This window comes from Schistocerca serialis, chromosome 8 (genome assembly GCF_023864345.2).
Source record: "Schistocerca serialis cubense isolate TAMUIC-IGC-003099 chromosome 8, iqSchSeri2.2, whole genome shotgun sequence".
NCBI classification, from domain to species: domain Eukaryota; kingdom Metazoa; phylum Arthropoda; class Insecta; order Orthoptera; family Acrididae; genus Schistocerca; species Schistocerca serialis.
This window is the reverse complement of record NC_064645.1, coordinates 237,128,089-237,151,363: the sequence shown is the minus strand read 5'-3', so window position 1 is coordinate 237,151,363 and position 23,275 is coordinate 237,128,089. Positions and strand designations below refer to the sequence as shown.

The 23,275-nt window shown below is 43.9% G+C and overlaps 1 protein-coding gene across 1 annotated transcript in view; it reads right to left on the bottom strand.

Annotated features, from left to right (window-relative positions):
* Positions 1 to 23,275, bottom strand: part of LOC126416945 (tetraspanin-5) — a 125,863-nt gene that overhangs the window by 44,445 nt on the left and 58,143 nt on the right. The window contains exons 4-7 of the mRNA XM_050084824.1: positions 19,161 to 19,235; positions 17,733 to 17,831; positions 12,643 to 12,771; positions 2,525 to 2,575 (exon numbers count right to left, since the gene is read on the bottom strand). Of these exons, the coding sequence (XP_049940781.1) occupies positions 2,525 to 2,575; positions 12,643 to 12,771; positions 17,733 to 17,831; positions 19,161 to 19,235 (354 nt within the window). The remainder of the gene's footprint in view (positions 1 to 2,524; positions 2,576 to 12,642; positions 12,772 to 17,732; positions 17,832 to 19,160; positions 19,236 to 23,275) is intronic.

Sequence of the window (23,275 nt, the reverse complement as noted above, 5' to 3'; positions counted from 1 at the left end):
GAAACTGAAATGCATGCGTGTGTCCTATTTTGAAAGTACGTCGACATCACTGGCGTTCAAATTATGAGGCTTGTTTGCTACGTCCTGTATAAAAGCGATCTATGATTTTCGCTAGTGAAAACAGTATACTATTTTTCTACAGTCTCTCCATCGAATATGCACACAGCTCAACAAAGCTCCCATTTTTTTCATCCCATAAGCAGATTTTGTAAAATTCTGCGTAAAACGACGTTGTGGAAGTGATGCCTTCTTAGTCTGCTACCTATATCTTCCACCAACTCAAATTTTCATGTTATAGGACATGCGAAAAATTTTTTTCGAGTAAGATGGGAAAGGTTCAGTTAGAATAATAAATGATGCCCTTTTGTCATAGCGAATGCTACTGCGTTGGTTGGAGCGTTATACCCGTGAAAGACCAGTCCTATTTCAGTCGACGTCTCGCACAGACGATTTAGTAATGAAGGGTATTACGGCCTATCTAAGGTTCTGCACTGAACCAATAACGTAGCACATTAAGGTTAGCTATTGTTTTCTCTCTGTCCAAGAAATCTACCAGGACGATGTCCTCCAAATCAGAAGTAGCAGTAGCCATCGTCTACCCATGTTTCGAAAATGCAGTCTGACAAACACTCGCATTCGTAAGAGGCAGCGTTAAAATCTTCATTTCTCAATCCAGATTTATGTTACTTGCGATTTCCGCAAAACACTTAAGATGAATACCGTGTTGTTTTCAAAACAACACGTCCGAAGTCCTGTTCCATCCTTGTCCAATGCGAGATAGAGCTGCATCTCTGACGATCACGTTATTGGTGGAGCGTTAGACCCTCATCATCCTGTTCTACTCTCACGAGTATTTATCCATAGTTTTGATTTATGCGTCGACTCTGAAGTGTCCTAGAATCAAAATTCATTGACAGCCAGGAATCAATGTGAAATTTCCTGGCTGTTGCGTGTATTTATCGACAGATTGTACTTTGATATGTTCTCCCGCATCCATTATCGGTCGAAAGTAAGTAGTAAGCCTAAGTTAAGTTTTATGTGCTTTGTAGATTCTTTGATTATACGTTTTGTCGCTGGGATTCGAATAAATTAATACTACAAACGCTTTAAGATTATTGTTATGTGAGATACTTAAGAGTTTATGTTGCATTAAATAAATAGTGCTTTCACACGACATTCTGTAACACCGAGTTCGCGAATGACAAGCCAGAACGACTATATCGTGTGCCAGAACTACTGCATCGCGTCCCAGTACGATAAAATCCACCTTACATAAGTTTTCGCGTCACCCGTTTCGTGCAGAACTATTCGTTCCCTGCGTCACGTAGCCTTCAACCTGAAATTAGGTCGGCTCTTGGTGAGGAGAGATATAGACAGCAAATCAGCACTTATATCACCGTTGTATTTGTGCTGTGCAAATTCTTTGAATATTCACGGTACCTTCTAGTTCGAGCAAAAGAATGATACAAATGTTCTTTTTCTCAGTTGAGTCTCATGCAAGTAATCACCATTGTATCTTGTGATAAGTGACAAGTATTTTCACACAAGAACATGCCTATATAGTTATTCATCTCGTAATCTTTCATTTTGAAATTTTTCGTTACATATCACGACGTCCAGTGACAGACCGCTTATCGTTTCATCCTCGTTGCCTCCGACGCAACTCATCAGTACCCGTTCAAATAGATGCTTACGGCTCCAGGCTCAAATCATATCCATCCACTTCGTTTCTCGACAGCCAAGTTTTCCAACACCTTCAATTTAGACCTTTAGGGAAAAAAGCTTCTTTTTTCCTTTTTACACTGTTTCGTATATCACAGATCTCGTTACGCCGTTGAAATAGCAGCTAATGAATAACTGCAGTTCACATCCATTTGAGACTTTCGAAGACTTTTTGAAGTTGATTACGAATGCCAGACCATTTTAGTAAGAATTCCTGGTCTTTCACAGAACTTTACTGCACTTCTGGGACAACCGTCGTAAGTATTCACCACAAACGCAAACGGTAAAATTACGTAGGATACTTCCACCACTGTACCTCTCCGACAGAGGATCATGTATCCTTTGTCCTTTCTTCCTTAATCAATTTGTCTTTACATTGTTTCGTTCCTAGTTATCCCAGTGTGATGAGAGTATTGAGTTTCGTTACGCTCCACCCACCACAAGCCCAGAGAAAGGAAGCATTTCATTGCCCCTGTCCGATACAACGGCCGCAGCACTGATCGCGGCAGCCTACCGGTAACGAGTCGTGTTTGCAAGTTCGCCTCTCCATTCAAAGATGAAACAATGGTCAGTTTTAAATTACTCAAGCATAAAGCCGAAACAAATTCAGACTGCTTTTACCTGTGAAGTACAAAATTGTTGAAAACTACATAAGAAAAGTTTTCTGCCCATGTACTATCTATGATACGGGCATAAGTCACAGTTGGCATTTTATTTCACTGATATAGGTTTCTGTTATTTAGAGTTTGGAACTGTACAGACTATGTATAGAATCAAGCTACTTGGCAATGCAGATACTCACATAACCTGGTTTCCTGACGTCATATCCGCATTGTTTGTTCTTGATAATTTCCTGCAACAACAAGAAATGATCAAAATAGAAAATACAATAACATGTTTCAGAGTTCAGAGTAACTGGAAAGGTGCGTCGTTCCACTACATGAAACCGAATAAAACTGAATAAACCCGTCAGCATAAAAATTGAAAACTTTTTAAAAATAAGTTTTGACCCGCATCCATTCTTATTCCAGCCACATGTTTTCTAAAAGAAATTTAAATTTAATGTTGTATCGACAAGCCACATGAATGAACCAGAAGGTTGATCGTGCAAGTATGGATGCCCGTGGTGTAGGGGCGCCAATGCGAGAAAGCGAGGAAGAAGCCTTTATGTTTGGCACGACGCGACGCCCTGTCCTGTACGCCCAATATGACACTCCCCTTCACCTCCTTACAATCTACGCCTTATTTCTTCGATGAAGGCTGATCTTTGAAGGGGGAGGGGCGGTAATCACCTGGCTCCTCTCATGATCACAATGTTCTTGCTAATAGCAAGCAGAAGCTCAACTGCATCACAACTAATTTAACGCAATTTGAGAAAATCAACGAGAGGTATTCTACATGAGAAATAAAAATAAATAATCAAACGATGTCAGTGAACTGCAAGTTCATACTGAATGGAGGCACCTGCAACTCCATTAGTATCAGTCTATCTTAACTCCGTCCAAATATGCCACTGAAAGCCTGACAGTATCAACAGATCACGGTGTCATCCTCAGTCGATAGGCGTCACCGGATGTGGATATGGAGGGGCATGTGGCCAGCATACTGCTCTCCCGGGCGTTGTCAGTTTTCGTGACCGGTGCCACTACTTCTCAGTGAAACAGCTCCGGAATCGGCCTCACCAGGGCTGAGTGCACTCCGCTTGCCCACAGCACTCTGCAGACCCGGACGGTGACCAAAGTGCCAGCCACGCTCAGCTGCGCCTAGCTTCGGTCATATGACGGGAACCGGTCTTTCCACTATGGCAAGGCCGTTGGCACCACTCTCAAATACTTATAGTTATATTGTAAACATATTTGGGAATTGTTTATTGAATAGGGTTCCATCTTGGTTCCGCACAACCCTAAACGTTATCAACTCTAGATCTAAATAGCCTGCCCATCCAAGTACACTGGTGTTCAAAACTCAAGGACGGAAGTAATTTTCTCATGTACACTGCTGGCCACCGTAAATGAAAAACCAAGAAAGACAAGAGGTAGCACAACAAAATTTATTTTGTAGATAACATGTTGACCAATTATCAAATGATTATGTCTACAGACGTCTGTGACATGTGGTTGCTGCCAGAATCAGTAGCCAGAGAAGCCGCCATTGTTGGAGATCACCGCTGCCACACGTCTCGGTATTGAGTCAAAGAGACGTTGGATGTGTTCCTGGGGTACAGCAACCCAAGCAGCTTCCACACGTTGCCAAAGATCATCTGGTGTGGCAGCTGGGGATGTAATCTGGGTCACTCGTTGAGCAACCATGGACCACACGTTTTCTATCGGCGAAAGATCCGGAGAGCGAGCCGGCCAGGGAAGCAAGTCAATCTGGTTATTGACGAAGAACCTTTGGACAATGCGTGCCACGTGTGGTCGCGCATTATCCTGTTGAAATATGGCTGTGGCCGAGCCCTGAAGGTAAGGAAAGACAACTGGCTCCAGCACCTCGGATATGTAGCGCCAGCTATTTAAAGTACCGGCAATACGTACTAGAGGCGTGCGAGAGTAATATCCAATACCGCCCCATACCATAATACCCGGAGCAAGACCAGTGTGGCGGTGCATAATGCAGCTGTCCAGCATCCTCTCTCCACGGTGTCTCCACACTCGAATCCGACCATCGTGGTGCTGCAGACAGAAGCGTGCCTCGTCAGTAAAGACAACGTCATTCCATTCTGCCGTCCACATCCGTCTGTCATCACACCATTGGCGACGGAGACGTCTGTGGTTCTGCGTCAATGGTAGACGAAGCAATGGACGTCTTGCGGACAGACCACTCTGCTGTAAACGGCGTCGAATGGTACGCGCAGACACTGGATGATGCGTTACAGACGCAATGTGCTGTGCTATGGTTCGGGATGTCACTGAGCGATCCGTCACTGCCATGCGCACAATTTGCCTATCAGCACGTGCAGTGGTGCACCGAGGTGTATGCGATCGACCGCGTCGGTCCGTCGTACCCTCCTGCATCTAACGGTCACATATCCGCATTACAGTTGTTTGGTTTCGTCCAACACCACTAGCGATTTCTCTGTATGATAATCCACAATCTCGGTGAGCCACTATCCTTCCTCTGTCGAACTCGGATACTTGATCAAACGATGTTCGCTGTTGTCTACGAGGCATAACTGATCGTATTGTGAAACAACCACAAGGTAAACACACGTGCCGAACGTACACTCGTCGAAATCGCCAAGCCTTAAATGGCGCTATGAGGTGGCGCCACAGGCGCGTGTGATGTGCGTCTGCGCTGAAATTCTAATCAGTTGCATATCTCATCGCTGCAAACCCATGGTGTAAATTTCACTTGATTCGGATGCTTCCTTCAGTGTGTTGCATTTACGGTGGCCAGCAGTGTAGTTTACCTGCCACGTAAAATATCTCGACGAAATATGGTCCATACACAGAAAGAACTGCCAGAGCATAGTACAGAAGGTAACTGGAAGACATAAATGAGACTAGCAGAAACGACAATTTTATTCAAAGACAATAATTACACTGAAGTCACGCGATTTGTGACGGTTGCTCCTTTCAATACGGCACACTCACCGGTCAGCGTTATTGGGACACTGTACTGCTTCTTTACATGCATCGTTTAAGGGGTGCATTCGGCCCTGACTTGATTTTTATGGATGCCAATGAGCGACCGCATTGAACAGCAGAGATGGAAGATCTCTTGGAATGAAGGAATGTTCGGCGTCAGCCGTAGAATATTTGAGAATAAATGAAAATTTATGTCGGACCGGGATTCGAACCCGGATAGTCGAATTGGTTAAGCGACCGATAACGACAAGCAGGAAAACCGGGTCTCGAGCGCCGGTCGAGAACAAATTTTCATTTGTTTTCAAATATTGTACAGCTGATGCGGAACCATAATCGCAATTTGCGAGTTGATTCACAACTACCATTTAATTGTTTCATTTTGTCCGTCAGGGGCTCCGAGCATGTCAAACCTACAACGCGATGTTTGTGCATTCTATGATCTGTGGCATAGTGTAACTTAACTCTGCTGTTTTTGGTATGATTAATGTTGAGCTCTTACTCTTGTTCCATCCATTGTGGATTTTATTTACTGTTACATGAATTTAGGTATAGACCTTCGTTACTCATAAAATCTGTACTATTTATTCTGCATTTATTTAGTAAGCCTTCAAAGGTCACTGCATGAGCCATTTCATAATGCTGCACTAAATTTTTCATTTTCCGTGTCTTTAGCATCGCATACTTACAACCAAGTTAGTAAACCATGCCCAGCGGAAGTGTCAGCAGCTGAGTACGTCCTCATCAGCTACGATTTCATACATTTTCTGTCAGTGTCTGTTCAAACCGTGTTTGTTTTACATGTATATACAGGGTGTTACAAGAAGGTACGGCCAAACTTTCAGGAAACATTCCTCACACACAAAGAAAGAAAATATGTTACGTGGATATGTGTCCGCTTACTTTCCATGTTAGAGCTCATTTTATTACTTCTCTTCAAATCACATTAATCATGGAATGGAAACACACAGCAACAGAACGTACCAGCGTGACTTCAAACACTTTGTTTCAGGAAATGTTCAAAATGTCCTCCGTTAGCGAGGATACATGCATCCACCCTCCGTCGCATGGAATCCCTGATGCGCTGATGCAGCCCTGGAGAATGGCGCATTGTATCACAGCCATCCACAATACGAGCACGAAGAGTCTCTACATTTGGTGCCGGGGTTGCGTAGACAAGAGCTTTCAAATGCCCCCATAAATGAAAGTCAAGAGCGTTGAGGTCAGGAGAGCGTGGAGGCCATGGAATTGGTCCGCCTCTACCAATCCATCGGTCACCGAATCTGTTGTTGAGAAGCGTACGAACTCTTCGACTGAAATGTGCAGGAGCTCCATCGTGCATGAACCACATGTTGTGTCGTACTTGTAAAGGCACATGTTCTAGCAGCACAGGTAGAGTATCCCGTATGAAATCATGATAACGTGCTCCATTGAGCGTAGGTGGAAGAACATGGGGCCCAATCAAGACATCACCAACAATGCTTGCCCAAACGTTCACAGAAAATCTGTGTTGATGACGTGATTGCATAATTGCATGCGGATTCTCGTTAGCCCACACATGTTGATTGTGAAAATTTACAATTTGATCACGTTGGAATGATGCCTCATCCGTAAAGAGAACATTTGCACTGAAATGAGGTTTGACACATTGTTGGATGAACCATTCGCAGAAGTGTACCCGTGGAAGCCAATCAGCTGCTGATAATGCCTGCACACGCTGTATATGGTACGGAAACAACTGCTTCTCCCGTAGCACTTTCCATACAGTGACGTGGTCAACGTTACCTTGTACAGCAGCAACTTCTCTGACGCTGACATTAGGGTTATCGTCAACTGCACGAAGAATTGCCTCGTCCATTGCAGGTGTCCTCGTCGTTCTAGGTCTTCCCCAGTCGCGAGTCGCGAGTCATAGGCTGGAATGTTCCGTGCTCCCTAAGACGCCGATCAATTGCTTCTAACGTCTTCCTGTCGGGACACCTTCGTTCTGGAAATCTGTCTCGATACAAACGTGCCGCGCCACGGCTATTGCCCCGTGCTAATCCATACATCAAATGGGCATCTGCCAACTCCGCATTTGTAAACATTGCACTGACTGCAAAACCACGTTCGTGATGAACACTAACCTGTTGATGCTACGTACTGATGTGCTTGATGCTAGTACTGTAGAGCAATGAGTTGCATGTCAACACAAGCACCGAAGTCAACATTACCTTCCTTCAATTGGGCCAACTGACGGTGAATCGAGGAAGTACAGTACATACTGACGAAACTAAAATGAGCTCTAACATGGAAATTAAGCGTTTCCGGACACATGTCCACATAACACCTTTTCTTTATTTGTGTGTGAAGAATGTTTCCTGAAAGTTTGGCCGTACCTTTTTGTAACACCCTGTATGTAGATCCATTAAGTGTCTGTCTTTACCCTACCTTCCCCACCCTTGCTTATGTTGTTTTAACATTGCATCCTTATGTTTCCATCCCATCCCTTTCTTGTTGGAAAGACAAGAGTGAGTGCATGTGATTGTGTATTGTGTTTTCAAGGTGCCTGGTTGTGGATGAACTTCCCGCCTGCTACTGTGACAGTTTAGCCAACTCTTGTACAGGCTTAGAGTGAGGCAAAGAGGTTCGGTTCCTTCCGGTTGAAGCTTTACTGTGCTGAATTTGGCAGGGTGCGGAAAGGGTTTCCTCTGACCACTTCCGCAACACGTGTGGACCCCGATTTTGCTATACTGTTCTTCACTCGTTCCTGGGACTTTGGTGAATGAGGCTGCTCGTGGGAGCTTATTTGCAGTAGACGAGTATACTAACTGAGATGGGGTAAGTTTCAGTCTAGCTGAAGTATTAACGCATTTATTTTGCAGCTTCAGATCTTAATAATCATGTGGTATAGCTTGTTTATTTTACGGAGTGTCTGGGTTTTGCAGTCATTCGATTTTTATAGGTAGTTACCTTGTTCTTCCGAAACTTAAGAATGTGGAAGCTACGGCTGGTTTCAGCTGGTATCCTCATTTACCGGTGTGAACGTGCTTGCGTTTCTTATATTCTTAATTTTTCTGTTTTTATAGTTTCATTTCTATTCTGTAATTTCTGTCCATTAGTATGTGTTCCTTTCTTTGTTCTATCCCAAATAGTATACGCTTTACAGAGCTTCAGTTCTCAGAATCTGTTTCCTCTGGCAATTACTTTGCGGTAATTTTCTTACGTGGTTCATTCTTTCACCAGAATAAACGATTTTCAAAATGTTCGTATTTTCTCCTGATCTGGCTTTGTGCGGCTTGGTCCACGTGTTCGAACAACGAAGGAACCTTCAGCTCACATTCTCCAGTTCCTCCTTCATCAGTAGGCTTCGAATTGAGTTACATTCGAGTGCATATAATTTCTTATATGTGTTTATGTGTTTCTCTTGATTTTTCGTGACTTCTATACTTTTGTGCGGTCTTGCTTTGGGCGCTTGCGCCAGCGGACGTGGCTACAGTGTGCTTGTGATTATTTCAACATCGTAGTTTTATATTAGCAGTTTCTTGTTTCTTTCCTTCCTTTATTACTTCGGAAACGGGAAATTTTTTTGTTTATTCTGCAAGATAACGTGTTCGATCACGTGGTTAAAATGGTTCAAATGGCTCTGAGCACTATGGGACTTAACTTCTGAGATCGCTAGTACTTAGAACTTCTTAAACCTAACTAATCTAAGGACGTCACACACATCCATGCCCGAGGCAGGATTTGAACCTGCGACCGCAGCGGTCGCGCGGTTCCAGACTGTAGCGCCTAGAACCGCTCAGCCACATCGGCCGGCGGTCAGGTGGTCCTTTACTGATTCGTGTTAGGTATATCCGTACATCTGTGAATTATTAACTCTGTATATTCGATCTGAATAACATTTCGCCTCGTTATTTCTACTCAGTTGTAAGGTATGAATTTTCGGTGTTCATTACTGATGTGTTAGGCCGGTGGAGCATACCTTTACCGGCTATATGTGTTCGTGGTGCATGTTGTAATTCTTCTAGTTTCTTTGTCTCCTCCTGCATAGTGTTAGTGTGTGTGTCGAGGACGTTTGACCCTCCCGTAGCATAAAATTATTCCTATTTTACGCGAATCCAATGATTTGCAAGCCCACGAGGCACATTCCAGGAAGAGTCAGACATTGTCTTACTTCCTCCCACATACATCTCGCGAAATGACCATGACAAGAATATTCCGAAAATTAGAGCTAGTACAGAGGCACATAGACATCATTCTTCCCACGCGCCATTCGCGCGTGCAACAGCGGAGGGGCGACCAGTTAGTGGTACCAGACGCATCCTCCACACTGTTATGTAGCTTGCAGAGTACGATGTACATGTAGATGCATTTGGTTAATTTTTGCACTCACTTGGTTATCTAAAGGAGGCAACAGCAACCATGTTCTTATGTATATGTGTAAGCTTTTTCTCATGTTTGCATAGAATTAATGTTCAGTCCAGTTTGAACTAAATTTCACTGTTACTGCTAGTGATTTATCTCACAAATTTCAATCTCTGTTTCACTGGATACATCCTACGGCGTTTTCCATTGTGCAAATGTATACAGACGAGTTCACTTATTTTCTTATTAAGTAAAGATTTATTCTATAAAGCGCTAAACCTAGGAATAGCTGACTGATTAATGATGTTCAACCTCCGAGTCGTCTATTTTCTGCCGGCCATACCCAAAAGGGTCAACGGCCTTGCCGCAGTGGTAACACCGGTTCTCGTTAGATCACCTAAGTTAAGCGCTGTCGGACTGGGCTAGCAGTACGATGGGTGACCATCCGGTCTGCAGAGCGCTGGTGGCAAGCAGGATGCACTTAGCCATTGTGAGGCAAACTAAGGAGCTACTTGATAGAGAAGTAGCGGCTCCAGTCTCGCAAATTGACATACGAACGGGAGAGCGGTGTGCTCGCCACATTCCCCTCCATATCCGCATCCAGTGACGTCTGTGGCCTGAGGATGACATGGCGTCTGGTCGGTACCGTTGGGCGTTCATGGCCTGTTCGGGCGGAGTTCTAGTTCTACGACCAACAGAGTTGGGTTGTCTGGGGGAAGAGACCAGACAGCGAGGTCATCGGTCTCATCGGATTAGGGAAGGACAGGGAAGGCAGTCAGCCGTGCGCTTACAAAGGAACCATCCCGGCATTTGCCTGGAGCGATTTAGGGAAATCACGGAATACCTAAATCAGGATGGCCGGACGCGGGATTGAATCTACGCCCAACAGAGATACTATTCTCAATGTGCAGTATCATTCGATGAGAGAGGCTTGTCCTCTGCTTGTTAAATCCAAATTATTTATTGTCGAGTAAGAAAATTATGTAGTGCTGGAGATTCAGTTGATCCTAAGACTTATCGAGCAATTGCACCACTGACTCATTTAATCTAACACTTTAAAAAAAAATGGAACTGATCACTCAGTTGTTATCGACGTTAAAACGATGTACCAACGAATATTTTAATAGCGACTTTGAATTCCATCTTGTCTGAGAATTAAGTCTAGTGAATATATCCTTAGGTGAACAAGTAACCGGCTATACAAAATATGTATGTAATCTGTACATATCGTATAGAGCCACACATGTCGTTCAGTTCTTGTATGTTTGAGATAGGCTTTGCTGTGTCTCAAGATTTGCTATATTCATTGTATATTATTTACAAAATATCTACTAAGGTTCTACGAATACACTATCTGTGCACATGTTTCGTATGAGGGTCAGTCGAATGAAAATCGAACACTGCCACAACAGAACCATGGGATGGTTCCATTCAAAAGTAATCACCATAAACACTAACGCATTTAACCCAGTCGTAGACGACATGATAAATTACTGTTTCGTAGAAGTGTTCGGCTGCTGACGGATCCACAATTGCACCCACTATTCTAATCTCACCTAACGTCACACAGAAACCAACGTCCACGTTTTGTACGAAGGATGCTACAGTGTCTCCCAACCAAATCCCTGAAGTGTAGGTTTCGTCCAATTGGCAGTGTGGAGGGCGGACATTGTCAGGCAACAGGATGATTCTGCGCGACACAGTTCCTGGGCATTTTGACTTAATGGCAGTCTGCAATTTCTGCAGAGTATCTCGATAGCACAGCGCACTAACTGTGGTTCCACGCTTGCTGAACTCTACGAGCAGCGCGCCATTGCAGTCGGAGAAGGTCATCATGACCCCCGGTATGTGTGAACAGCTTTGGATTTCTGTTGCTGGGGATATGTGAGATGTTTCCGCTGTTGGCGTCGCCGTTTGCCTTCGGGCTCGAAATGCTGTTACCACGTAACCTTCTTCGCCTGCAGGGGCCCTCTGCCTGTTGAGTTATTCGAACGTGGAACCGTAATCAGTGCGGCGAGCTACAAAGACACTTTGCAAAAACTGAGAGGCGCCAGGAAGTCGAAACGCCCAGGAACGCTGTCGAACGAAATCACTTTGCTGCACGATAACGGGTTGGGTTGTTTTGGGGGAGGAGACCAGACAGCGGGGTCATCGGTCTCATCGGATTAGGAAAGGAAGTCGGCCGTGCTCTTTCGAAGGAACCATCCCGGCATTTGCCTGGAGTGACTTAGGGAAATCACGGAAAACCTAAATCAGCATGGCCGGACACGGGACTGAACCGTCGTCCTCCCGAATGCGAGTCCAGTGTACTAGCCACTGTGCCACCACACTTAGTGCACGAAAACGCCGTCCGCCCAACGGCCAATTGGACGCTTCAACGGTTTGGTTCAGAAACAATGAACATTCTCTGCACAGCCCTGATCGTTCACCGTGTGATTTTCAGATTTTTGGCGACCTGAAGAAAGACAGGCGTGGACGTCGATTTCAGGGTGAGTGCTGTTGTGTATCCATCAGCGGTCAACGGTGTCCTACGAAAAAGGAATTGATCGTCTCGCCTCACAGTGGGATAAATGTCTTAGCGTGTGTGGTGATTACTTTTGAATGACAACATTTTATGTTCCCGTTGTAGTCGGTATTCGGTCACTGTCCCTAATGGAAGATTTGTCTTGTGATTCTGTTGTTAAGAAATTGTGGATTCTCATAAGAAACATGTAGGCCTCCACAACCCATAGTCACTTCCACTCTTCCCCCTGCGCTGCTGCTAATCCTGCCGTGGCACTATTTCAGACAGAACAAATTCCAATAAATAATTCGAGATTACCACCAAATGCATGAAAGTATCATTTAAGTTTACGAAGGGTTAGGAGAGACGTTTATTCCCGTTTAGCTAGGTTCTCCGGACTATTCAGCTGTGCGAACAACGATCATAATATATCTTTAAACCGCCAAAAGGTGAATGAGCTGAGCGTCCACTGGGTGGGTGGGTACTTACGTTGGGTTTCCGCTTGCAGCAGGAGAAAGGCACGCCGCACGCCTCCCTGCTGCCGACCTCGCGCGAGGAGCAGTTGAAGTAGTTGTTGCGGTCCCAGTCCTTGGGGCCCTCGATGCCGCAGCACTGCAGCTGCAACACACACGGCCCACACACTCAGGGCGGCACGGACGCTGGACAACAACCGCTGGAACGCCTCAGATTAGCAGCCCGGCAACGGAAGACATTCAGCGTCCACTTGAATTAATGTATCATTGCATGTGCATCAATTACCATCCTTTTGCTCGCTTTCGGAAAACAAAAATTGCGTGAGCGGTCATTTCCCAAATGCTGTTGAATCCTTTCCTGTCCACGCTTTCGAAATGCCAACATTTAAGCAGGAGAAACGCTTCCAAGATTGGTTCTACAGCATACAAAAGTGTATCAGTTTTAAAGACGATAATTCTGGGAAGTAATAAAACGAACAGTACTAAAAAAGTTATAACTTTTTTGTAAAAACTTAAAATCAATGTGGTTACTCACTATCAACGTTTTCTGCTCTTTTAATGGCGTTGCATTTTCCGGCCATGGGAACCTTTGTATACAACGTCTTCCCGAAGCATTGTCCCTTCCTACTTATCTTTTCTTATTTTCTTTGCTCTTTTCCCACATCTACACGTGGTCCGTCTGTTAATCAGGATTTTGCATGTTAGTAGTATAGGGTGGCCAGATTCCCTTTCTGTCGCCATCTCTGCCTATGTGCGAGCGCACGTTGAAAATTATTGCCTCTGAATTTCTATATGAAAACTTCTAAAGCTTTTTAAACAAAACAAATGTCGTTAACATTCTATACCTTTAATCTTCATATCTACACATTTTTAGCCCACTGTTACCAGAGATCTTCGAATTTTAGCGTGTAACATACCATTCTGCAACGTAACTAAAATGTAAAATCACAAGCCTTCAGTCGTCTAAATTTGCAGTTGCAATGATGACCTGTCCGCAGCTCGTGGTCGTGCGGTAGCGTTCTCCCTTCCCGCGCCCGGGTTCCCGGGTTCGATTCCCGGCGGGGTCAGGGATTTTCTCTGCCTCGTGATGACTGGGTGTTGTGTGATGTCCTTAGGTTAGTTAGGTTTAAGTAGTTCTAAGTTCTAGGGGACTGATGACCATAGATGTTAAGTCCCATAGTGCTCAGAGCCATTTTAACCATTTTGCAATGATGACCGAAGCAATCGCTGTCTTAAAAGAAGTCTATGAATACTGTGACTGTATGCTGACCCCTATTTCGATTGTACAACAGGTGGGATTCCTCCTACAAGTCGGTCAGATGGCCTGAAGATGGCGTAGTGTAACGCTACAAGCCAAAATAAAACTGGAAATTTAAACGACTGAAGGTGTTGCGATCTGCATTTTATATTGAACAGCCGGGGTCCCACAACCATCCTGTTTAAAGATACACTTACAGTTATGTCGGTGCGTGAGAAACAGCTTGCAGTAATCAAGTTTCGAATTCGCAAAGTTTCTCCACGCGTGGAGCACCGTCTCCTCCTGCATGACAATGTCACATCACACACGACTGCTGTGACATCTACAGCAGTCCTTCGTCTTAGATTCACTGCCATCGCTCATCTTTCATACAGTCCCAACATTTCCCCGTCCAATTTTCATCTGTTCCCAGAACTTAAAGAACACCTTGGAGGCATTCACTTTGGTGGTGATAAAGCGGTGCACAGAGAGGTGAGCTTTTCGCTCCGTCAGCGAAATCAAACATTCTACAGAGACGATACCAACAACCTGGACTCTCGTTGGGAGAAATGTGTCCGCCACCAGTGTGATTACGTTGAGAAATAAATGTGTTGACTTGAACAATAAAAATGTAGAATGTTAATAACGTTTTTTTTTATTTAAAAAGCTTTGTTACTTTTCACATAAAAATTTCGGAGGCATTACCTTCTAACATGCCCTTCTATGTCATCGTAAGAAACACCAAATAAGCATACCCCTGGAGGCACATAAGCATGCCGGCCGAAGTGGCCGTGCGGTTAAAGGCGCTGCAGTCTGGAACCGCAAGACCGCTACGGTCGCAGGTTCGAATCCTGCCTCGGGCCTGGATGTTTGTGATGTCCTTAGGTTAGTTAGGTTTAACTAGTTCTAAGTTCTAGGGGACTAATGACCTCAGCAGTTGAGTCCCATAGTCCTCAGAGCCATTTGAACCATTTGAACCACATAAGCATTTTCCTTCTACCGCTAAAAAAAGACTTTCCCCTCTAGGGCACCCGCAAGGCATTAGATGTAGTTTAGCTTGTAGCGAATGCGTTAGATGTAGTTTAGCTTGTAGCGAAATTCGAGTAGATAGTTCCTGTGAGTCATAGTGCGATCCACGAACGATGGCAGTTCTCGCATGTCGAGGCACGGACGGGAATTGCATTGGTGACGATTCCAAGCGACAGTTGCGGTACAGGCATACAGGTGCCTTCTGCATGAAGAAAGCGTATATCCTATAAATTATGTCTCTCCATTATTTGTGCAGAATTTATCACTTACCACCATAATCAGCGATAACAACTCGCGACAAATGGAATCGAAATTCACTAACAGCTCGCTACGATCACGTTTAACGGTCGCATTAGCTACGGCATTCACAGCAGGGCGCTCAGAACATACTGAACGCTCATTAGCTGTCGGAGCATCCGCGACGTAGATGCGCAAAACAAGCCTAAACTCGACCTCCATCGTTCGCGACTCCACCTATAGTATGGGTAAAGGATAGGTTAGGATGACAACCAGAATAAATGAATTATTGACCGCTTTTAACGATCCCCTTCCCTCCCCCATTCCCCCAGGTCTAGATGATATACTTGCTGAACAGAGATCAAAGAAAATTTGGGTCTGATTTTAATTACCCCACTCATGCAATTACACTTCGTAGTGATTTCAGTCTACCGTCAACATGAGATTTTCAGTCTCCAGTGGAGTGTGCGCTGATACGAAACTTTCGGGCAGATTAAAACTGTGTGCTGGACCGAGAATCCAATTCGAGACCTTTGCCCTTCGCGGGCAAGTGCTCTTCATACTGAGCTACCCAAACACTATTCACTACCCGTACTAAGAGCTTTACTGGCGGAATTAAATCATTTTTCCCTTTGTAGATGGGTGCCAACAATATATTTTCACCTTCGAAGGAGAAAGTTGGTGACTGAAATTTCATGACGAAATCCTGCCGCAACGAAAACGCCTGTTTTAATGATTGCCACCTTAATTCGCGTATCACATCCGTGGTACTCTCTCCTCTATTTCGCGATAATACAAAACGAATTGCTCTTTTTGAACTTTTTCGGTGTCCTCCGTCAATACTATCTTATGCAAATCCCACACCGCACTCGAATACTCCAGAAGAGGACAGATAAGTTTAGTCTAGACAGTGTCTTTAGTAGACCTGTTGCATTTTCCAAGTGTTTTGTCAACAAATCTCAGTCTTTGGTTCGCTTTCCCCACATCGTTATCTATGAGCTCATTAGAATTTAATTCGAATTTCAGTTATTTGTAATTGTAATATCTAAGTGTTCAGTAGAATCCACAGTCTTTACCTCTATGTAATTTATCGATGACGATGAAGTCCCAAACTCCTTCACAGAGCGTAGGGAAACGATGCGGGAGACCCGCACCGCCGTACTAGGCAAGGTCCTAGTGGAGGTGGTTTGCCATTGCCTTCCTCCGTTCGTAATGGGGATGAATGATGATAATGAAAACTACACAACAACACCCTGTCATCTCGAGGCAAGGAAGAATACATTATGCTCACCTACTGAAAATACTGTAATCTAATCAGTTACTTTATATATTAAATTTTTGAAAAAATATATTTGTTTCTAATTATTTTCTCTACCATGTTACGTAAATGTTCAAAATTTTTCAGATAAACGTATCCAAAACATGTAAGTCTCAGGAGTAGATGTCACGAAGTTTTCATTTCTTACATCTTTTATGTGGCGGGCATAAAGTAGTTAGTACAGTTACTGAAAGTGCGTTGATACTGCTGGGAGAGTGCTAAAAGACATTTTCAAGTTCTGAGCCTTACTTACACATCACTACGTCTTTAAAAAGTATGTTGTTGATGTAAGCCAAGAACAAACGATGAAATTTTTTTTTTTTTTTTTACTTTTTAGGCCGTGAATAAAGTACCTCCCCCCGGTAGTACGCGAAATGGAAAGTACGTTGGTACTGCTGAGGTTAATTTATTCCCGTTGTCCAGTATAGTCTCAGCGCACACTAACTTACAGGAACTTTCCACTTCAAGGCAAACTACTTCGGACAGCAATAAAAACTCCACCACCAACTGTATGCTTCCTGGTTAGGTCCTTTGTAAAAATTTCGGCTGAGCTTATTTCCGGCTCAGCCAGCTTTCCGTAGCTATAACGATTTGAACTTCACTCCTTTCTATTGGCCATTGGAGCTCTGGTTCTTTCCTAACGCATCTGAGACAATTTACAACTAAAACACTGATTGTTGCCAGGTCTACCCTCGTCCAGTGTTTGCCCAGCACCCTTTTAGACTGACACAGTTTCTGTCGTTTCCTGAGACGCTCTGACCTCCATTCTCCTTTCAAGTAGGTCTACGTTCTATGCATAATTATGAGCCACATGCATTTGTGTATCGTTTAAAAATACATTAACACACGAATCGCAGCGCGTCAGTAAGCTGAGGCTTGAAATTCTTAGTGCCGTACTGAGTCTGGTAACGCAATGAACACGTCATGTAATTAACCATTTTTGTTTCTAGTGCACAATAACAAGTCTCATACTCACTATTGTGCAATATCATAACAGAAAATAATGAAAGTGCTCACTGGAGTATTCCAAATGGATGCTTCAAAGCACGGCGCTATACAATGACTTCGTGGAATTCTTTAGTGTGGAGTGCTAACTACGCACAGAAAATGTGTAAGCGCTCCGCCAATAGGAGACACAAAATTTTCTGTTTATGTTAAATGTGTTTCAGTAAATTACAAGCAACATATAGCCAAAAAAAAAAAAAAAAACCAGCAGATCACTACTGTGTCTACCTAGCGGCTTGCAGCGCGGTGGTTAATGGGCGTCCGTAGTTTGTCTACTCACCCAGTCCTCCTGTATCCAGTCTATCAGGTTTTGTTGGTCCGGGTCCTCCCGATAGTGGATTATGAAAGCCTGGAAACCCTCCGTGGCTTGGTTTTTTATCTGCAAAAACGAACGCAAACAATGAGAAAGACAGAAATAAGGCTCTATGAAACAAAGGCTTAGTTTAAAAGTGACACTGCAGCCCTGAAATTGGAAGAATGATATGTTGAATAACTATGGTAAACAGTTTGATTTTCTTGCAGGTTAATCCGTGTAAACTCTAACAAAACCTTCACAGATTTTCTGTAGTAATAATGTCATAGCCCGACAATGTTTCAACAAGCCTCATACCCGTTTCTTTCTTCGCTTTGCTGTTAACAATGTACTGGTAGCAGCTTACGCAGATAACATTTTAACGACGAATGGAGGATCTGAATAGAGTTGGGGATAGACTAGAGAAAGTACTGTAATAAGAATAAAATAACGTATAAGCATCATAACAACAGTTATGTTATGTGGGCTGCATAGCTACAGGCGAAAATTCTCACCAGGCCCTCGTACGTGGCGGTAGATACTGTTTTCTGGGCATCTTTATATGCTCACTGTGCGCTCAGAACTGAAAAGAAAGATGTGACGCGATCGACAGGCGTATTACAGACACTGAACAACAAATCTGAGCAAGGCTTCATCGGATTTCGCAGTTTTTTTTTCCATTTCGCTATCGATCGCAACTTACTTTTCAAAAAGCCCTCGTAAATAAGTCATTGGGACATCTGCTTCCTCATGGAATCAAACCCAATACAAATTAAACCACATCTAATAAAATTCTTTTTCAGCGTTCTTAAAGAAATAAAAATCATAATAAGTAGGGAGTTCAGAAGGCATGAGACAATAAGCTCAGGTTTAAAAAATCTTTTCAGTTAACGACAAGACAGAAGAGAATAAAATGAAATGGAAGGATCATGTTGATGCAGTGACAGAAAACAGATTGCCAAATCAGATAGTGAATTATGAGCCCACTAGAAAAACACAGATAGGTACACGTCCTAAGAGATGGATGGATGGATAGATGCTAGAGACCGGAACAGGAGATTACACCCGGAAGGAGATGATGATGATGATGATGAAGTCATTATCGGATGATTACCTCATCACTTATGCCACGAATTAAGTTGAAACAGGTAAGACAGACTGCGAGCGGGTCGCTAACAGTTCAGTGTTTTGGGCGGCCAAGTCTTTCCAGAAATATGTTTTCTGCTTACCAGATGCTGTACGAAGAAACAAATTAAGCCTCTCTTGTGCTCCAATTTCAGAAATATACCTAATAACAAACGAGCAGCAAAGTAGTCTTTCTACGGAAAAAAGAAATTACACCGCATTAATTTTGTGGAGCAGCCACTTTCGGAAAGGAGCTTTACGCTGCGCTGCGCGGCGCGGCGCGCTACTTACCCAGTCTTTAAAAATGAAGCCTAAGACGCCCGCTGTCATCTCGAGGAGCAGCAGGATGGCGAGGAAGATGGCATACTGAAACACAAAGCGGGCCGGCGCTCAGCAGTTCAGTAAACGAAGGCAGTCTGCCACACAAAAAGTATATTGACAAAACTCACTAATGTGCATAAACAGTTTCGTGAACAAAACCATCAGGATCAGCTTAATATCTATCTATAATATCGTTACAGCTGTTGCCTTCATCTGATCAAAACTTAGAAACCTGTTAGGCACAAAGAGGCTGTAGAGGCTGTGTGCATCCCCTTCCAGTCCCCCAACAAGGAAAAGCCTCCGGCAGTACAGGATATTCAGCATGGGTCCCCCATACAGCAGTCAGATCTAGAAGGTTTTGTTCACAAAATACTCACAATCATCGCGGACTCATACATGAAATGTATTTCCTATATTAAAAATACAAACAGTTCTTCATGTATTCCGCAAACACTGTTATTAGTTAATTCAGAAAGTGTACATATGTACACATATACAGTGTGGTGTATCAGTTCCGTCCATACAGTATCCAGCTGTTAACAGGACGTGGCAGGGTGAAAATTCTCCAATTAGGAAGAAGGACGGTTCGGGATGAAATTGCGTAAATAAAAAAAAAAGGTGGGTCCACAATATTCGGTGCTGGCCGGACGCTGTTTTGTCCTATACCGAGGCGCACGAGGAATACGGGCCCCGCAACGAACTGGTGACGTCACACTTGTTGCCTTGCTCGACATAGAGGGTGACCCTTAAGTCCATGGAATACTCCATGGAATAACGTAGGTATGGAGGTAAGAACTGGCACACTTGCTTGAAATCATATGGGATTTTATTGAAATAGAAAAAGATCCGCAAAATGACCAACAGATGGCGCTTCATATGGGTCAAAAACAGTAATTCGCACAACAATTGAGTTTTAGCACAGTATGCTCTTTATAACAAATGCTCAATATTTTCGCCATCACTCATCAACAATACCTGTAGTAAGGATCAATGTTGTGAACAGCACTGTACAGCGTATCAGTAGGTATAGTGAGGAATTTGCGTCGCATGTTGTCTTTTACCATCCGTAATGAGGTCGCATCGTGGTAGACGTGATTTCACATTAACCCCACAACCAATAAGTACACGGATTGAAGTCTGGGGACATTGGACAACGAGCATGACTGACGTGGCGGCTCAGCAGGCGATCCTCAGTAAACGATGTGCGCAATAGGTATTTCACGCGTGTAGCAATATGTGATGGAGCGCCATCCTGCGTAAGTCGTACCCTCCAGCAGGTGTTTATCAGCCATGCTAGGGATGATCTGACTCCCTCTCTCACTACAGCTCATTTCATACAAGATTCTCATGCGGCGTCACTAACATGTTGCTGTACAGCGCCATTTGTTGGCCAGTTTTGTTCTCGTTCTTGGTTTAAATAAAATACCATATCATTTCAGGATAGAATTAGGGAGGAGTTTGTGGCACAACTTGACTAGAACAAGGGATCGGTTGGTGGGACATGTTCTGAGGCATCAAGGGATCACAAATTTAGTATTGGAGGGCAGCGTGGAGGGTAAAAATCGTAGAGGGAGACCAAGAGATGAATACACTAAGCAGATTCAGAAGGATGTAGGCTGCAGTAGGTACTGGGAGATGATGAAGCTTGCACATGATAGAGTAGCATGGAGAGCTGCATCAAACCAGTTTCAGGACTGAAGACCACTTCCACCACAACAACAACAATAACATCATCATTCAGGCATTTTTTTCAGTTTCTACCTCAATATGTACATTATTCCACGAATTATTACATTTTCAGATGTTAACGTACATTTGAATTGGCCAGTACATCGCAAACGCTCGGCTACGTCCGGGAACAGACAGGTAATCAGTATATGAATGAAAAGGTACCAGCTCAAGTCGTTAACTGTGTCACGTGTTATTGACAGCCTGACCGTAGTAAACTAGTGACAAATAGTAAGTCCCTTCCGCCGGAGACGAACACTGCACCTCATTAGACCCGTAATGTCACGTGCTGTGACGTACGTCACAGGCCCTCTCGTTGGCCCCGACCTTCCACCAAATGACGTCATTTTCATACAGCATGGTGGAGACGCGGCCAGCAAACTGCTCTCCCGACATTTTTCAGTTTTCCCGACGTTGTAACAACTACTTCTCATTCAAATAGCTCCTCAATTAGCATCATGAAGTTGAGTCCAACCCCATTCACTCCTCCTAACAAGGAAAACTTTCTGCCAGTACCGATAATTAAATATGGATCCTTCTATGGCAGCTAGACACATTCAGGTGGATGAAGGGAACAGGGCAATGTGATTTAAGGGCCATATGTAGTGTCAGGCATGGCTTGGTCTAGTGATGAAATGTGCTTTTGTTATTGAGCTATTAAGAAATGACAACTGTACAACAGCGCTGACACACATGTCAAGAATCATTTCAGGCTTCCGCTTTGGGTCACAAAAACAGTTCCCAAGTGGACATACATCCGCCAAACGTGGATATAAGCAGACTCACAGCTCCGCTCACCAGTTAGTTACTTAGACCGTACCTCAGGCTAGTATCCCAGGACAGTGTTTCAGGACTCATCTACAATCGCCACCAAGAAGAGCCACACTGGACATTATAGAAGTCACTGTTCACTGTGTCTAGGACTATACCACTGCTTAAAGAGATCAGTGCAAGTGAATATTGATCTACATTGCCACGCTCAGTCTTCTACTCCAGTTAAGTACTGCAAAATTCCTATCAATAAATCATTGTAAATTGCTGGTATTCTGTGTTGTCATCTATTTTTGCCAGGTTCAAATAACGCAAGGAGTGCATCTGCGTGACGTCGTCAATAACCGCCGATATATCGACAAGTGGACACACTGTCTTTTCCAAGGCAAAACTGCAGCATGTAAGTGCTTTCGAAAGTAACTGGGGAGGGGGGGGATAGCATTAACTCTGCTCGTCTGTTTTTTGACAATGGAGAGAGAGGGAGCAGGATTCCACGCAGAGTTTACTCAGAGGCCACCATTTATAAGATTACTTGCCAATTTCATTTCCACTATTTCCTTACCAAGACTATCAAAGTAGCTGGAAGTACACGTCGTAATTTCTGTGTTGTTATATTATATACGATGATACGGTTTCTCCACAGTCCTGATAGTCAGGCCAATTTATGTTTATGGAAGACTTGTAGGGAAGTGCCTTAGAGAAGGCGGCTTTGAAACCAGAGTGTTTCTCAAATATGTAGACGATACTTTTGCTGTTTGGCCTCATGTCAGTGAGGCTTTGAACGATTTTTTACAGTATTTGAATTCCACCCATCCGAATATTCGTTTCACGATGGAGGTGAAAAAAGAGGCTGCCTTTCCTTTATTGATCTGTTGGTCAACCAGAAGGTTCATGGTACGTTGGGACACGCCTTTTATAGGAAGCCTGCTCACACTGACTTCTGTCTACAAGCTGTCAGTTGTCGCCATCCAACTCAGAGCGAAGAAAAACTTCGTACCTTTGTTCACACGGCCCACGTCATCTCAGACCTGAGAGTTCGTCAGCTGAGTTAGCCCATCTTGAGGTCACATTTCGTCAGAATGGATATAGTGAGAGAGAGATCACACTGAGCTATCGACCAACGGGTGAGTGATGATAATATCAAGGTAGCACAAAAGTCTACGACCTTTTAACTTACACATGAGAATTTCCAACAGGATTGGTCGTAATTTGCGGAAGTATCACATTAAATGTGTTTTCTGACCACTATCTAAGATTATCGTCCGTTTAGATTCCGCAAAGGGCGATCTTGATTCACGTGAGGTGGATGTCCAACGTACTTCCCGCAGTTGTGTCATGTCACACTTTGGTCATACTATCAGGACTATGGTGGAACGGTGTACTGAGCACAAGCGTCACAGTCGAGCAAATCTGCTATTGGAGGATACTGTCTTGGCACCGGTCAGCCTATGGAATATACAAAAGACACGCACAGACTGGAAGCACATCCAACTATTGGCTCGGCTCTGAGCACTATGGGACTCAACTTCTGAGGTCATTAGTCCCCTAGAACTTAGAACTACTTAAACCTAACTAACCTAAGGACA